Here is an 18299-nt window from a genome sequence, read left to right as displayed (position 1 = left end):
ATAAATTACTATTGGGCCCCCGCGGATATCTCCTTACCCTCCCCCACCCCCAACCACCGCGTGGCTGCCCCCCTCTCTCGAGCGCGCACTTCCCCAATGGCACACACAGTGATCCACCCCGCCGTACGACTCCACGCAATGGGACCCGTGCCGCGCCAGGCTTATCGTAAACGGTAGAGCGGGTTACAAGGTAGTAGTGCTGGGGCTGATGAGCTGAATTCGATTAATAATCGGGTAATTTTTTGTTAATGTTTTAATTGTTTCAACTTTGCGTGATCTACATATCCTACGTTTTCAATTGGCACCCCATTCGTTGAAATTGGTGGAGCGCTCTAGAATGAGTTCTTCAGACAAGCGAATAATGAATTGGCGTCATGCGATAAATTATTCGATTAAGAAAACTAGATGGGCATCTAAAGAAGTGAAACTCACTCTCTGCACACGTGTGTCCCTCCACGTGAAAACATACACATCCCATCAACTGTAGGGTCTTCTCGCAGTGCATCATTTCAGTCGCGTTGGTTTAAAACTCGCAAACTCTGAACTGCTCTCGGCATTCATTGTGTCATCAGCGGAGTCAGGCTTGCTTCATCCCTGGTGAAATGCCACATTGCTAGAGGCAAGCACCCTCTCTGTTAGATATGGGTCCTAGTTTGATACAAACCTAAATATTAATCGTAACAATCATTGAGTTATTTCACTGAAACACAGAATCTGCAGCTTTTTCAAACAAAGTCACCTGCATAGGTTTTTGTTTTGGTTGTGTTCTCTGTTGCTGTCCGGACGGGAGTTTCTGACAGTAACAATTGTTATGTACTCAAGAAAGCCTCGGTGAGTCCCAAGACTACTTTTCAGGAGATTCCTGCATTGGGATGTTTGTCAACTTGCATACGTGTCTTTACGTGGGAGGAAACTGGAGTAAGCTCCAATCTCGTTGAAACTACAACACCTGGCAAGCCCCGGCGGCCACCCATTCGAGTGGCAACCCCGCTAAACTCTGCTCAGTGTCCCATGAGTTTGGGCGTAGTTAGCTTGATTTTGTCGCAGACGATAGATTGCCTTTTCACAATCGACTGACAGATCGTTCTCTCCCAAGTAACTTCACGCACCAAATGTGACCGCCAACGATTGACGGCATTGCATTGGAATCAACGGACTGCTGCTTTTAGCAGCCAAATCGCAAGCGACGAATCGCGGCTCCGCGTCGTCAATCAGGAGGTCGTCAATCAGGTCGAATTTCGGCGACAACTCGGGGGTAGTGGTGGTGGTGGGCGCTGGGGGAGGGGGGAGAGTTCCAACGGCGGCGTCGAAACTTCGCAGTCACACGGTCGGTTATGAAGCGGCACACAGAAAACTCGACAAGAAACCTGCTGTGAACTTGGAGAACGTTATTGCTTGGAGAAGGAAAAAATAAAACGCGCGCGCAACAAAAAAAAACCCCCACTGCGGCCGAGCTGTTTCTGAAAATGCCAAGAGTTCTCGAAACACGAGGGGGCAAAAAAAAGAAAACTTTGACGAAACACGGCACGCTGTTGGTGGTGACTCACAATGATGTCACGATGTCAGCGCTCGCAACGCGTGGAGCGGACAGGGTGAAATGGCTCGGGGGGAGGGGGGGGAGAAAACATTACATCAGGGAGAATGTATTTTCTGGCAGAAAAATGTAAGGAGGAGGAGGGTGAGGAGGAGGTGGGGGGGGGGGGTGCTCTGGCGATGGTGTTGTGTTTCGTTTGGGAACGCGGCGGTGCAGCGATTCTTCATGCAGCCGGCGGGACTTTAACCGTGACCCCCATTGTCGGCTCCGCGTGTTTGCCTTGGCCTAATTAGGGATGTTATTCCCAAAACAAATATGTATCTTACGGCATATGGTGAACGGTTGGGCGTGAATGGAAATCCTGGCTCGTCCTACAGATGCACTTCATTTTTTTGCGGCTTTTAGTTTTTGCTTGTTGTTTGAGGCATTTGTGAAAGTTAACGGGGTGCGGTGAATACCTGCCAAACGTGCGTCCTCTGAACATCACAGACAGGGCATGTGATGTGCAGAGGACGCACGTTTGGCAGGCAAAGAGCAACGGAACACAAACGTGTTTAATTTTGCAAAATGTTCTTGCTGTGGTTTTCACACCTGATGACGATTGCTTGTGTTGCAATGGAAACATCGTGAGAATTGTATTGTTTTATTTTTATTATTTTATCATTTCCCTTCTACGTGACTTTACCGAAAGAACCAAGAATATGAATCCCTGCAGTCACGAAAGCTTTAAATCGAAATTTAGATCCATTCGTTTCTTTGGCCATGTCTGTCCAAGCACGAAGCTGATAATTAGCAAATGTTCTGCATTGAAATGTCTGCAATTAGACAATCAATTCCATCGCATATTATTATTTTTGTTGATATAGCGTAAGGTCTTTTAAACTCCCAATGTTCGGGAACAGTGATGATTGAACTAGTTTTGTTGCAGTGTTTCAGTGTTGTCTCTTTAAAAAAGAACGGAGAGAAGATTTTTTTCAGTAGGGATCCTGTGGACCCCAATGTGGCCGCAGACTGTAGGGGTTCAAAGACAGGATAAAGTTGTCCACAGCGGTCTGCAAAGTGTCAAATTGTTGTGATTTGGGGGGAGGGGGGGTCATAACGTAATCCCAGAAGCCATTAATTAATATTTGCTTATTTCGGTATATTACTTTTTCATCTGTAGTCTCTTGTTTGTTCTGAGTCAATATTCACATTTTTTTGTTCATTCCAGTAGCCTGAATGTGACGTTCGCTCGCGTGATTTGTAACGATGAATTCACTGCTCGCCGACGTGTTGTTGTTGCGTTGCCACCCATGCTGGCTTGTCCTGGGGAAGCTGTCAGTCTACCTCGGGACATAACAGCCAATCCTTGTACACGGAATTCTTTCCTCTACTGCCACAACGAGACATTCTTCTTCCCACGATACGTCCCGGTTTGTTGGTGCCTCGGCAACCCGACAGCTCTCGTGCGAATCTTGCCGACGGCCGTCACGTCGCGATCGCGGCGCGCTGCGTCTCGGAGGCGAGCAGACTGACGATCGACTCGTCTCGTCTCCGTCTCTCACCCCCCCTCCCCTTTCACCTCCTCCTCCGCAGGCGTCCGCGCACGGCGGGAGACCTGCTGGCGCTGTTCCGCTACCCGCGCGACCCCGACACGCTGGAGCAGGTGCGCGCCGCCGAGATCTTCGAGCGCACGCTGCAGCTCGTGCACGAGCACGTGCGCGCTGGCCTCACCGTCGACCTCAATGGCACGGGTACGCTGGCGCTGGCGCCACGGCGGCGGACTGGGTTCCCAAGGGGATTCCCGCGGACGCTTCGTTTGTTAAACCGTCGGAGGAAGCGATGTCGCGCGCGCGTCATTGTTGGCTGTGTGAACGGCGTTAAAGCTGTGAGTGACGGCGAGGCTCCTCTTGCCTGCGTCGATGTTGGTTTGGTGAAATCGGCGAACGTCACCGCCTGTGGCACATGGGTCAGAGATGCACACTGAGAATTACACTGAGAGGCGGAAATAGGAACACGTGGATCAGAGAGCATACACAAGTTACAGACTATTGACTCTCAAGGGGAGGTTGCTTGGGCAAGACACGTCGCTAGAAGAGACGATGGCCATTCGCTGAGAATAATTGCCTTTTGTCAGCCAAGGGAAAGAGATGGAGCGACATAATCTGCTCGTAGGCATGTACTTGGTGGTTTTTACACGATGCCGAGAGGAATTGGGGAGGCCTTCATCCAGCTGGCTATGGCAATACTGATAATTCGCATAAATGTACAGCTCTTAGTCCATCCACCGCCGGATGAAGGCCTCCCTGATTGTGAGCATTGCAGAGGTTTGCAGTTCGAATTCGGATTTAATTAACCATAATTATTAACAATGCATTAACAATAAATAGGCATGCACCCTCTGCTTCACAGTGGACTTAGAGATCCCATGATGTTATTCAAACAAAAGTAGATCAATGTCAGCCGGCGCCATGGTCCAAATTGGCCAAAATATGAAAAATCACTTGCAAATTACTCAATTGCAATTATTGACCATCAGCCCCCGTCTCCCCAAGGACTGGCAGGCTAATGGCCACGTGCAGGCGTGTGCTGCGTTAGCCTGCGCCGCACAGATGACCGCTGTCGCTCGGAGTGCCCTTCGAATGTTCGAGGCGAGACGTGAGTTTTTCCGGGGGAGGGGGCTGCTTAATCGACGCCGTACGGACGCGGAGACGATCATTCACGAACCGCCCCCACCCCCTCCGCGCGCAGGCTTCCGCTACAACGACCTGGTGTCCCCGCGCTACCTGGAGCTCATCGCCAACTTGTCGGGCTGCACGGCGCACCGCCGCACGCCCAGCTGCTCGGACGCGTGCTTCCACCAGCGCTACCGCACCGTGGACGGCAGCTGCAACAACCTGCAGCACCCCATGTGGGGCGCGTCACTCACGGCCTTCGCGCGCCTCGCGGAGCCGGCCTACGAGAACGGCTTCAACGAGCCGCGGGGGGGCGGCGCCTCGGGCCGCGGGCGGCCGCACAGCGGCTTTCCGCTGCCGACGCCGCGCCGCGTCTCGGCCGAGCTGGTGGGCACCGAGAAGATCACGCCGGACGAGCGGCACACGCACATGCTCATGCAGTGGGGCCAGTTCCTGGACCACGACATGGACCTGACGGTGGTGTCGCCAAGCCAGGCGCGCTTCTCGGACGGCGAGCCGTGCGCCCGCGCCTGCACCGACGACCCGCCGTGCTTCCCCATCGAGCTGCTGCCGGACGACCCCCGCGGGGGTCACCGGAGCGGCGGGGGCGGCGCGGCGGGGCGCTGCATGTTCTTCGTGCGCTCGAGCCCCGTGTGCGGCAGCGGCGCCACGTCGCTGCTCATGAGCTCGGTGCTGCCCCGCGAGCAGATCAACCAGCTGACGTCGTACATCGACGGCTCGAACGTGTACGGCAGCACGGAGCGCGAGGCGGCCGACGTGCGCGACCGCTCGTCGCGCCGCGGCCTGCTGCGCCGCGGCATCGCGGTGGGCGCGGCCGGCAAGCACCTGCTGCCCTTCGCCACGGGCCCCCCGACCGAGTGCATGCGCGACGAGAGGGAGAGCCCCATCCCCTGCTTCCTCGCCGGGGACCAGCGCTCCAACGAGCAGCTGGGACTCACCTCCATGCACACGCTGTGGATGCGCGAGCACAACCGCATCGCCGCCGGGCTGCTCAAGGTGTGACGCGCGTGTGGGGGAAAGTGGGGGGGGCACGGCAGGTGTCGCCCCCACCTCCTCCTCCTCCTCCGATCTCCACCACCCCCCAATCGTGGTGGTGGTGGTGTTGCGGGCAGGTTTCATCGCTGCCCTCAATGCTATGTTATTGTCTTGTCGATGTTGTTATCCTTATTGTTGTTGTCACCTTGGTTATAATCAACATTGTCATCGTCGTTCATTGCTGCCGTTATCAGTGTTCCCGTTGTCGTCATCGTTGATTGTCATGGGGTCAATTATCGTTCTTGGCAGGATCATCATCACCGCCATTGTCATAATCCCCCAGATATTAAATATTGGCTTGCAGCAGTTTTTGTCACATGGCCATCTATTTTTTGGCATCACTGCAGTATTACAAATACAGTCATTTGGATTTGCATGCTTTCGACATACGACATCGTCTCGAGACGCGGCGCAGTCCTCAGCCCACGCGTCTCATCTCACCCCCTCGCGCGGCGGAATCACGCTCCCGTTCCTCCCCCCCCCCGCCTCCCCCCGCCTGCACCCTCGTGCGACTCCGCCAGCTCAACCCGCACTGGGACGGCGACACCATCTTCCACGAGTCGCGCAAGATCGTCGGCGCGCAGATGCAGCACATCACCTACGCGCACTGGCTGCCCAAGGTGCTGGGCACGGACGCCATGCGCTCCGAGCTAAGGCCCTACGCGGGCTACGACCCCTCCGTGAACTCAGCCATCTTCAACGCATTCGCCACGGCCGCCTTCCGCTTCGGCCACACGCTCATCAACCCCGTGCTGCTGCGCCTCAACGAGTCCTTCCAGCCCATCCCCGAGGGCCACCTGCCGCTCCACCGCGCCTTCTTCTCGCCGTTCCGCCTCGTCAACGAGGGCGGCATCGACCCGCTGCTGCGCGGCCTCTTCGCCACGCCCGCCAAGAAGCGCGTGCCCTCCGAGATGCTCAACCTGGAGCTGACGGAGAAGCTGTTCCACATGGCGCACAGCGTGGCGCTCGACCTCGCCTCCATGAACGTGCAGCGCGGCCGCGAGCACGGCCTGCCCTCCTACGCCGCCTACCGCCAGTTCTGCAACCTCACGGCGGCCGTCGACTTCGAGGGGCTGAGCGGAGAGATCCGCGACCCCGTGGTCAGGGAGAAGATGCGCAAGTGAGAGATGCCGCCGCTGTTGTTTGCTTGTTCGTTGGTTCGTTTCGGCACGAACGAGATGATGCGCTGGCTGTGTCTGTCCGTTCGGTGTGGGGGGGGGGGGCAGCAGTGGGTTGCTATGAGGGACGTAGCCTATTGAAAACCAATCAAAACTGATCTAAAAGTTGGCCAAAACTTAACATGAACCAGAGCAAAAGGGACTACTTTCATATGTACACACGGACTTTTTTTCCTGAAAGCGATTTCCATACTGCGAAATAAATACTTCCAAACGCATGCTGGAAAGTGTTACGTAATCCGCTGGATTTATGTTTGTTTAAAAAATGTGCAGGTGGTGCGATTGCACGGTGGCCCATAGGCTCGACGAGTTGGGGAGCCGGGCTACAAAGAAGGGGGAAATTGAACAGCCTGGTGCCATTTCATTCCTTGCACCGGGGACTATACAAACCACGCTACTCCACTGAAACCACCATCCAGGGTTTCCACCTGTCCTGGTTTTCTCAGGATCGTCCTTTTTTTGGGGTTGCGGACATTTTTCCTGGGAACTCCATAAGTCCCGGCGAGACTTTAAACGTCGCGTAATCGTACACCGCTCACGACAGCGCATCGAACGTAATTCTCTCCCCTGCCCGGCATTTGCGAGACATTCTCCCTCCCGTGATACGTCGCGTTTTTTTTTGTTTGTTTGTTCGCACGCTGGAGGCGGCAAACCGCACTGCCATCCCCACTTCCCCCGCAGCCTTCGTCGCCGTCGCGCGGCGATCGGGGCCGACGGCGGCCCGCGTCGTGGCGGGGTGCGCGACTGTAATTGTGTCTCTCCCTGCTCAGGCTCTACGGGACCCCCGAGAACATTGACCTGTGGCCAGCCCTGATCGCGGAGGACGTGATTCCGGGATCGCTGGTGGGGCCCACCCTCCTGTGCCTCTTCACGGAGCAGTTTCGCCGCCTCAGGGATGGGGACAGGTACAGCGGGGACGGTGCGGTGGTTGGCGGTGGTGGCAAATGGTGTACATGGATGGGTGCGTAGTGCTAGACATCGCTTGTCGACGGTGATGAGCACGGTTGGCTCCGTACGGTGCGAAAAAAGAAGTTCAACATACGTACAGGCGATTCGCTGATGATGATGGGTTCGGTCACATCTGAGTGAATCAGGGTTCTCAAGTTCAATGGATGGATGGTCCCAGCTCAAATTTATCTATGACTGTGAATAAACCATCACATTCAAATAGTTCTGACTTAATTTGGCTAAATTACAACGATGAGAAATAAAAATATCACTTTCACTGTCATGGGACAAACAGTATTCTCAGTGGCAGAGCGGTTGGGTGTGTTGAACAGAGATTACTTGGCAGGATCTCAGAGGTAATTCTATGATATCCACTGCCGTGGGCCATTGTCACCTCCGATAAGCACGTTTGGCTACGTGCGGTGTGAAATAAGTTCAACGTGCGTTGCCTAGCACAAAACGTTGTATTGCTTTGAGAGATCCGCATTGATTCTTTGCTTCATGATGTGACCCCGAGAGTACGTGCAGGATAAATGTGTGGAGAAACTAAGAAAGAAATTATAAAAAGCTCGTGTTACTAAACTGAGTTGAATTAAACCAGGATGCTAAGACATAGCACTCTGGTTACATTTAGAATGTTTCCATTTCAATTTCGGCCATGGGATGTCTGAATTCATCTTTCATTCTGGAGTCCATAAAATTAATACCACATTGGTTCGCTGCTGTGTCGAGAGACGTGCTCCTGCTATAGGAATGTGGAATCCCTACCTCTGAATTAGAACTGCTAACAGAGGCGAGCATCACAAGATGTTTTTTTGGGCACTGAGACACTAACGTGGTGCTGGAAACTGCTGAAACACGTGTCGTGAACCGGGGCCTTCGACTTTTTGCGGTAATATTGAACTCTCCAAAGTAAACCACAACCACATGCATTTTGGAAAACAACAACTTTTGGCCGCAGCTGCTATAGTTAAGGGGCCAGAGCATAATAAACTGATGCCACCTGCGGTAAAAAGAAAAGTTGCGGCACCGCTATCTCTAAATGTATCCTGCCATTATCCCCACTCACTCAGGGCTTTCCTTCCTTAACCTCTTCGCTCATTCCTATCCCGGGCCTACTTCTCCACGTCCGCTCCGCCAACGCAGCCCTCCATCTCCTGGTTCGACACTCAGGAAAGCACTCTTACACCGGCGATCCTCGTCTTCGTGCGTGCGTGCGTCAGGTTCTGGTACGAGAACCCGGGAGTGTTCTCCCCAGCGCAGCTCACGCAGATCCACCAGAGCTCGCTGTCGCGCGTGCTCTGCGACAACGGCGACGCCATCACGCTGGTGCCGCCCGACGCGTTCGCCGTGTCCGCGTACCCGCAGGGCTACGTGTCCTGCGGCACCCTGCCCAGCGTCGACCTGCGCATGTGGCAGGACTGCTGCCAAGGTAGGTGTCGCGGAGAGAGAGAGAGAGGGAAGATTGTCCCCGCGTCGTCACGTGGTGGAGAGACTTTTGACTTTGAAACAACTTTTATTGCCGCCAGCAGCAAAAGCACTGGAGGCGATTTCAATATGAAATACAGTCACCAGCAAACAAATGAAAATAAACGCTACAAATCGACGCGCTGTGGCGCTAAAAGCACCGCGCACAATACAAAATAAAAGTCACGTGGTTGTGGTGTCATCGCGCACGCCACGGTGACGAGCGAGCGCTTCAGAAGGTGAGAGAGGATTGACCCCGCGTCGTCGCGTCGTGTAGCAGAAAATCGGGCGGTGCGAAGTGAGCTGACACCTGCTATGTGTGTGTTGAACTTTTTTTGCACCGTACGTAGCCAACCGTGCCAATCGGAGTTGCGTAGCGAGTCATGTTTGGAACAAACGCGGGTTTTCTCAGGGTGCTCCGGTTTTCTCCCACACGGACGGAGTTGGAGAAACATCCCAAATTAAGTTGTTGGCTGCCTTCCCACCCGTCTGTGGTTTCCCCTAGGAAACCGTGCACAGTACAAATTAAAACCTTTAAATGGACGTATGATTTTAAGCCTTTACGACATATGATCAAACCTTAATGCGCCACTTGTCTGTAGCTGGAAGGAACAATAATGCTCGTAATCGTGATCTAAAGTGAACTAAGCATCCATGTAAAGTTGTGTTCCCATGATGAACTTACGCTACATGGACGTGCTGCTTCCTTCACACTCGCTGCTCGCATTATTATCAACTCGAGTTAAATCCTTCCGAGGACACACACGTGGCGGAAAGCGTTACACAGTCAACGCGTATGCATGATTTTTCTTCCTTCTGTTCAGAGTGCTAAGTTGTCTTCTTGGGGGAGGGCATGGTTGCTAGACTCATGGGGAGGAGAGGGTCCGGTTGGGGTTAGGTTTAGCGATACGCAGAGGGCTGATGGCGATGAGTGGCCTCCATGAAGCTTTGTCTCTTTCACGGTTTCCCCACGGTCTGAAACTCCCCCCAGCCTCTTGTGCTGTCGACCCCCTGTCCCTGTTCCAGTCCAGGCTCCAGGCCCCCCCCCCCTCTGACTGCCTCATTCTCGCTATAAAATAAATACAGTGAGGGAAAAAAGTATTCGATCCCCTGCTGATTTTGTACGTTTACCCACTGACAAAGAAATGATCAGTTTATAATTTTAATGGTAGGTTTATTTGAACAGTGAGAGAAAGAATAACAACAACAAAATCCAGAAAAACGCATGTCAAAAATGTTATAAATTGATTTGCATTTTAATGTGGGAAATAAGTATTTGACCCCCTCTCAATCAGAAAGATTTCTGGCTCCCAGGTGTCTTTTAATCTAATCTCAGATCGTTACATGTATAAAAGACACCTGGGAGCCAGAAATCTTTCTGATTGAGAGGGGGCCAAATACTTATTTCCCTCATTAAAATGCAAATCAATTTATAACATTTTTGACATGCGTTTTTCTGGATTTTGTTGTTGTTATTCTGTCTCTCACTGTTCAAATAAACCTACCATTAAAATTATGGACTGATCATTTCTTTGTCAGTGGGCAAACGTACAAAATCAGCAGGGGATCAAATACTTTTTTCCCTCACTGTATCACCACGAATTCTGTACAGCGCCTAGAGATGCAGCCGCATTTGGAAGCTCTGTGAGCCGGCATCGCTACACCGTAGCCACGCCAGTGCCGCGTGGCGTCTCCCAGGGGATTGGCTCCGGTTCGGACGGGCTCCGTCTGGGGCGGCTCACGAGCGTGGAGGAGTTGGAGCCACCCCGAGCGCTCACGGCGGCCCCTTTGGCACGAGGCATTGAAATGGTCTCCCCTTGCCTCCAGTTCGGCAGGTCGCAGCAAAGGCCGTGCTTTTGAATTCGATGCAGTCTTGGTGGGTTCTCACCTGGTCGAATCGAGATTACCGACTTCGCGGCTTCGCAACAATCGTAAAATGGCACGGAAGATGATGAAATAAAGAGTGCGGTTGTTCTTGTTAAAACTGGTGGTGTAGTCATGGTGACAGAGCAGGTGGTAGTGGTCAAGGAGCGGTTGGGGTAGTGATAGGGGTTGGGGTAGTGATAGAGGTAATGATAGGGGTTGGGGTAGTGATAGGGGTTGGGGTAGTGATAAGGTAAGGGTAGCGATAGGGGAAGTGATAGGGGTAGGGGTAGTGATAGGGGTAGGTGTAGTGAAAGGGGTAGTGATAGGGGTAGGTGTAGTGATAGGGGTAGTGATAAGGATAGTGATGGGGGTTGTTTTAAGGGAGGTTCTGAAGCAGGTTCGTGAAGGTTATTATTTTACGTGAAGTTGGAGCATACACAGACACATTTAAACATCTATTCACATAAAGATAGAATATTAAATATGTTCTCGTCCATAGCCCTATTGACTTTGTGGACCAATGTGTGTCATTAGCATTCATTCAAGGCAAGCCCTGGACCGGGTTTAACCTTCTGGGTCTCATCAGCTGACGCACACCTGCTCAACACACAATTACGGGCTGCCAGATGTCATTGGCAAGAGCACGCAATGAAAGCATTTGGGTATGTTAAGTGCAAATCAATTTAGTATAATACTCAGCAGGCACTTGTCATAGAGCATTATGGGGGTCTATGTTTAAAGCTATTGCTTTAACATGATCCTTGGCAATTAAATATGGCTATTCTCAACTTTACTGCATATGCCAGGAAGCTAAACAAATGAATATTTGTCTTGAAATGTCATTGTTGTTCCTTAGTATTTCCACAGTGGTCTCGGTGGTTATTAATGCTGGTTGTGTGCGCGGCCAAAGGCAGCGATCGCCTCCGCGTAGGCTTTCGCGACGCTGCTCCGTGACTCTCCGTTGGCCGTTTGAATTCTGACGTTTCGCTGCGTGGGCTTCGGAGTGAAACGTCGGACATCGTGCCGAACAACACGAGGCAAAATGTCTCCCCGTTCAGCCTCGCTGGACTGTCGTGACCAGCGCTGGTCACTTGATTAGCTCAGCCTCTTGGAATTTCCACCGCCAGGCTCGGCGACCACCAATGGCGATGAGCGACGCCCAGCGCTCATTTTCCGAGCACGGGGAAAGTCATTCATCTTTTGATTGGAAAAAAACACAAAGCTCTTTTGTCGATCGCAAATTGCGACCCCACTGCACATTCCGATTCGAGGAGACGCTTGTATAACGCAAAGGTCAGTGGATTTTTCCACCCGCACCCCGCCCCCCCCCCCCTTTTTTTGGTTTCTACCCAAGGCGCACATTTGCGTGATTCGCGTTAAGTGCCCCAACGGCAACAGCAGCAGCAAAAGAAACAAGAGGTAAATAAGCGGCGCTTGAAGAAAGTGCGTCATCGGTGGGCACTTTACGGTCTCGGGGTGGAACACAATGGGGGGGGGGGGCTTTTTTTTAGGTTTGGCTCCGAAAAGCGCCGTTGCTTCCATCCCCTGGAGGAACGGAGCCCTGGCAAAGTTTGTGCCCGTGAGCTGATAAGTGCCGGCTGTCACTGCCGTTTAAGATTGAGCGGTCGAGCGTGGCGTGCAAAAAGTTGAGTTTCTTTCCTTGAAATGAAACGCAGAAACGCGCATGTCAGTTCGAATACTGTAAAATGTTTTTTTTAAAGAACGATTACACTGTAAATGCAAACACACTCGCGTGGAGTGCGTTAGCGGAGACACACATCTCTTGTTCAGCGTTTTAGACTGTTGTGGCAAGCGCTGTTAGCGAGCAGCCATTAAAGCTGATGACCAACCCGTATCGATGCGCGTGAGAATTGAACCTCACAGAAGTGAAACGGGACTGCAGACAAAGGGATGTGGTGTTGAGGAATCCTGAGACAGATTCAAATCTGACGGACTGTTAGGTAATCTCCACAGTGCAAACGGCTCAAATTATGACAGCCTCTTGAAAGCCATTTGGGCGCACATACCACCACCAGCGCGTTATCTGAATTCCTGGCTTGAGTGCGTTGCAGATGAACAGTCCTCACCCAACCTTCAATTATAAGCTTGCCCATGGTACGCAGGTTTTATGGTGCAGGGCGTTCTAGAATTTTGCCGAACACGTTTGGTTCTCTGCTTCAGCTCACCCACAACTGACGGTTGGGGCGAGCACAGCACACGAGGGGGTGGGTGGCCAGCACCATACCTAGCCGCCTTTGTCTCCTGAGTGGCAATATTTACACACTCCACCAGGGTTCATCCAAGCGAGCCCAGGACTGGTTCAGATACTTATCACCGGTGTTGGATGTGAGCGAAAATCGAACTCGGTTCGCTGGGTTTGTAGCGTGGCACGTTAACCGGTGGACTACCGCTCATAAAACCACAGACACACACACCTATGATTTGATCATTTACATTGTTGAATTTAATTTGACAGTTATGAAAAGCCAGGCGTGGACGTGTGTTTAGAGTTCAGCGTTAGACTCGCATGAACCCGCATGAAGAGCATCTCATGGGTGACACCATGAATGGCTGAATGCATGTTTGACCGTTTGTGTTTGACTCTGTATTGTTTCCCAGGCACAAGAGTAATACTCGTACATCATTTACAGCCCTTTGTCAATTCACTGTTAGCTGACGGCCTTTCCACGCCGCGTCGGTTGCAAGGGATTATTTGACCATACTTCACCACACTGGGCATTGGGAGTTTGTGAATGGAGAAGGGCCCAGGACAGGTTCGGACATCACAAGCCAATGATGTTAGCCATGCTCTGCTATTATGATAACGGTGGGAAGTTATTCTTTGCTCATATCCGGATGACCACTTATGTGTGTGTGACCCGTGCTATGATGCTGTCCAAAATCGGTTTATTAGTTTATTGTAATTTACTATAAACCGCAGACGTTTAAACGTAATTGAAACGGGGAAGACATAAGGTATTTAGTTGCTTTTAATAGCCCCTAAAATCGGCAGATATGTATTGTATCATTCGTATTTAAGCGCGACACACGATTGACATATATGGGCCCGAGCAATTTGCGTTTGCGACACACAATATGACTATGCCACCGTGGCTTGTGCAGGTTCGTGGTACTGCTGACTTGTGATGTTGTCCAGCAGGGATCAATCAAAGGAGGGTTTTTTTTCCATTGCTTTGTTTTCGTTCATTTTAAAAGGAGAGCATTTTTGGCAGTTTTCAGTCGCGGTGCTAATTGCCCAACGGGATTCAGAGGGAGGCACGCGGCAGCTGAGTTTTGTTGAAAAACATTTCGTTCCGTGCAACTTTTTTTTTTGCTGTTGTTACATTTTTCACACACAAACCCGTTTAAGCAGCTGCCATCCTCCCAGCCGGGCCTGTTAACGGACGCGTGGTAAGTTTGGCCATCGATGGTGGTAGCTGGTCCATGGTGGTGCCTTACGCTTATCCCTTTCAATTTATCCAATCCTTGTAAAATGATAACAGCGATATTGACAAGAGATAGAGATGGTGTGAGGTAAAAGAAATTGAGACAAATACAGGGTCTCCTCTATTTACGAACATTCGACTTACGAATTTTTAGAGATACGAACAAACCTGGTCCGTATGTCCAGTTGCCTGTTCGGACCGAGATTCGTAAGTACAACCGCCGCGCAATAGATGGCGGTGGTGGCATCTACATCTGCAGAACATGAAGAACCAGTTGCATCTTCATCTACAGGAGATTATACAACATTTAAAGCCATTCCTCGTGTTTCGTGTACATGCCGTACAACATGTTTGGAATCGACAGGAGTAAAGTTGGACTTACAAACAAATCGACTTACGAACAGACATCTGGAACCTAACTCGTCCATAAGTAGAACAGTCCCTGTAGAGGTATAGTGAGATGGGAGAGAGGTAGACAAGATAGATATGAGAGAGATGGATTTAGCATATGTTTATTATGATTAGAAATTAAGATGATGTTTAATCCACCATTGCCTTTTTGTTTTAATGGGTCCGGGATCCCCTTGAGCTGCTTGGGGACCCTGAGGATCTCCTCGGGTTTGTTCTACGTCCCAGCGCGACCACTGTCGTCTGTTCCCGGCCCCCCCCGCCCCTCGTTTTGTGTCTCACTTTGGGGCGAATTAGACTGCCGGACGCGCGGACAGTTCAACGCCATCTCCAACCACTTTCGGAGCAAACGCTCGCCGGAGTTCAGCTACCCGGGGGAGAGGCCAGCGGACCGGAATGAGGAGCAGGAAACGAGCGAAGGGTGAGTCGCCTACAACCGAGTTGTGGCACCTTGGGGCGAGGGGGGGGGGGGATACACGTCGTCACGGTCAATGTTAAACGAACTTTACACAAATATTATACGCTATTAGAATCAAGCCTCTTGTTTTTTTCTCGGTGATGGTCTGGCGCTTTTCTTGTTTGAGTTGAGAAAACGCGTGCATGGGAGGAGAGGAGAGCGCCAAACGCTGTGACGTCCAGATATCTGCACGTAACCTATGCGCCAGATGTTATGGCGAGAATCCCTGGGTGGGTGGCTGCTCCTGCCATTGCCATTGTGCCCGGGGCATCCGCAGACATCGTTTCATGAGCTCAAAACCAGTTCATGGTTTTCTCGTTTAATAAACAAATACTACTGGGAAGAGTGAACCAGGCACACCGCCTAGAACAAAGTTTACGCGTGCGACTGGGAAACATCAATTGGAAGTTCCCACGTTGCCATTGAGCGAAATGTGATAGGATTACAATGTTAATTTCCATGTAGAAATTATACAAATTGCCCTTGCCTACTGCTGTTTTTATTAAATCCTTTATATTAAGTTCACTTGCTTGCGCGCTTACGACCGCGCAAAATTTTCGGTCGTTTTTTAACCCACTTCCCGTGATCCAATCGAGCTGACATTTTGCACACAAACTCGTTGTGCGTCACAATTTATTTTCGTGAAAAAAAATTCCAAAATGTTACACTTTTTAGGAATTTTTTTTTTATATTTAATTACCAATTGCTTAATGGTGGCAGGCAATCATCTGACCCATAGGTGGCAGCCATCTCAAGCCAGAGGACGAGAGGACTCTAGCCGCCCGTTTCAAAGACCAATGTGGGCTGGGTTGTGGCCCACTGAACACGCATATAAAGGATTTATAGTGAAAAACTTTGTTTTTACGGGTTAATTTTTTTTCTCTCCTCCCGGCGGCGTGGCATGCTGGTGATGGGCCCCTGCGTACCGTGCGCACCACCTCGCTGTCTCCCAGCCCCGCCCAGCACAATGTCACGCAGCGCACACAGGAGCGGGAAGAGGATTCGAGTCTGCAGGAGCTCCGCGCCGTCGTGTCGGCTCTGCAGCGCACGGTGGAGCAGCTGCGCTCGCAGGTGAGGGTTGTCGTCTGAGGTTTCGCTCCTTCCAGCCCCCGGCTCCACCACGATCACCGATGCCCCGGGGGAGGTGGAAAGCCCTTTCCTTACTGAAGGCCGAATCATCATCATTATCATCATTATCATCATCATCACCATCATCATCACCATCATCATCATCACCATCATCATCATTATCATCATCATCATCATCATCACCATCATCATCACCATCATCATCATTATCATCATCATCATCACCATCATCATCATCACCATCATCATCACCATCATCATCACCATCATCATCATTATCATCATCATCATCATCACCATCATCATCACCATCATCATCATTATCATCATCATCATCACCATCATCATCATCACCATCATCATCACCATCATCATTATCATCATCATCACCATCATCATCACCATCATCATCATCACCATCATCATCAGTCATGGTCACTCCACAGCTGTGTGAAGGCCTCCCCAAGCCTCCGCCTCTCATGATCCTGTGAGGTACTAATCCACCTCGCACCTGCACGTGAACTGATTGAGGACTCAAGAGCGAACTCAGTCTGGCCTGCTCTCGCTCACCTCAAACAGCACATGCGGCACAACACGCACGCCTCCACACATTCGTGTAGTTCATGGGGCGTGTAAAGGAGTTCCAGCCCAGGTGAGTCTTGAACTCCGTCTCTTTTACGTCTTCGGCATGCCGCGTCACACGTGAAGGAATCACTCCGTTCAGGCGCTCCAAACCCTCCGTCCATCCCTCCTTTTATTCTCTTCCCCATCCTTTTTGGGAACTTTCCATGACTCTCCACCAATCCCCGAACGGTCTACTGACCAACCCCTCATTTACATTTAGTTTTCCCTGTTGACCATCCCGATTTGGATGTCCTCCACTTTCAAATCCGATTGTGTGCCCTACGTCGGCTCCCCTTGTCATGGCTCCTCGCCAATGAGAGACGAGCACGCCATTCGAACTCACAAGCCGTTAAACTTGGTGAGTGTATATTTATTTCAAGATAGGGTTTGCCTCTCGCCATCCCTTACAAGTGGATAAACAATGATAATACAGTCATACAAACTGGCGTCATTTTGCATTGTGGTCGTTTCCTATACTGGCGTGTTATTTGTGCAACAGAGATTCATTTCTCGTGGAATATTTCCCAGCCCCCCCCCCCCCACAACGCCGCATACCCCTGGACCCTGACAGTGGGAGGTTGGGGCGGAAATATTTTCTGTAGCTCGGCCCCGTACAGCTCCGGCTGTAATTCAGTTCTGTTGTGCACTGCAGGTCAGTGGTTTGGAGCAGGCGCTGCACAAGGGCAGCCGATGTAAGAACGCGGACGGGAAGGAGCGAGCACATCAGGAGACCTGGCACAGGGATGCCTGCAGCGAATGCCACTGTGAGGTACGGAGACTCGCCTTCAACTCGCCTTCAGCGTGACCTTGTTTAAACGGGGGTGCGGGAGGGGCATACCAAAACTCAGGTGGGGTCGTGGTATTGATACGATACGATTGTGTCTGTTGTGCCTTTCGCTTGCACTCGCATCCCTTTGAATATGCAGAAAGGCTGAAAGTCAACCGCCGCTGGTGTTATTTTTTGCACCAACATTTTATTGACTTGACGAGGGCTGAGCCTTCAGCAGGCGGGCTCAGCCCCCTCTAACCCCACCGCCCTCGATGCCACAGGGCGGACGAGGACACACTCTGCACCTTCAGTATCGCCGGCCACTGGAACCGTTATTCCTCCAATGGGTTAACTCACGCCTACGACCAAATCACCCTGAATGCCACTGACCCCGCACCTCCGATTAGCACAGTTAGCTACGTACGGTGCGAAAGAAGTTCAACAAATATGCACGATCTCTCCCGATCTCGAGCAGAGTGGATTGGGAATTGTGCTTTGATGGGTGACCACCATTCACTACGGGAGGCGTTATGAGCTATACACTCCTGGCCTGGGTGGTCGACAGCAGAGGGCAGTGCAGCAGATTCCATTATTGTACTGTACTTATAGGCTTCCATGCCTATGCTCCCTCTTGCCTTTAACCCGCACTGACCAGCATTTGGTTAAGTATTTTTTTGGCAAAGGGGCTGTATATGTACTGCACATGACCGGGCTAGTTAATCCATAGCACAAATGCTGTTGACTTCTCGCACATTGGTACTAAATTTTATTGACCTCAGAGGGATGATGGGCTTAACTGGCCG

The 18299-nt window shown here is 51.4% G+C and overlaps 1 protein-coding gene across 1 annotated transcript in view; it reads left to right on the top strand.

Annotated features, from left to right (window-relative positions):
• Positions 1-18299, top strand: part of LOC144935809 (peroxidasin homolog) — an 88808-nt gene that overhangs the window by 67136 nt on the left and 3373 nt on the right. Inside the window, exons 16-23 of the mRNA XM_078862584.1 lie at positions 3110-3267; positions 4265-5205; positions 5766-6364; positions 7193-7327; positions 8594-8802; positions 14855-14978; positions 15968-16085; positions 17380-17496. Of these exons, the coding sequence (XP_078718710.1) occupies positions 3110-3267; positions 4265-5205; positions 5766-6364; positions 7193-7327; positions 8594-8802; positions 14855-14978; positions 15968-16085; positions 17380-17496 (2401 nt within the window). The remainder of the gene's footprint in view (positions 1-3109; positions 3268-4264; positions 5206-5765; positions 6365-7192; positions 7328-8593; positions 8803-14854; positions 14979-15967; positions 16086-17379; positions 17497-18299) is intronic.

The sequence above is a fragment of the Lampetra fluviatilis genome, chromosome 14 (genome assembly GCF_964198595.1).
Source record: "Lampetra fluviatilis chromosome 14, kcLamFluv1.1, whole genome shotgun sequence".
NCBI lineage: Eukaryota > Metazoa > Chordata > Hyperoartia > Petromyzontiformes > Petromyzontidae > Lampetra > Lampetra fluviatilis.
Note: the sequence above shows the minus strand (reverse complement) of the source record. Positions and strands in the feature narration are given on the sequence as shown.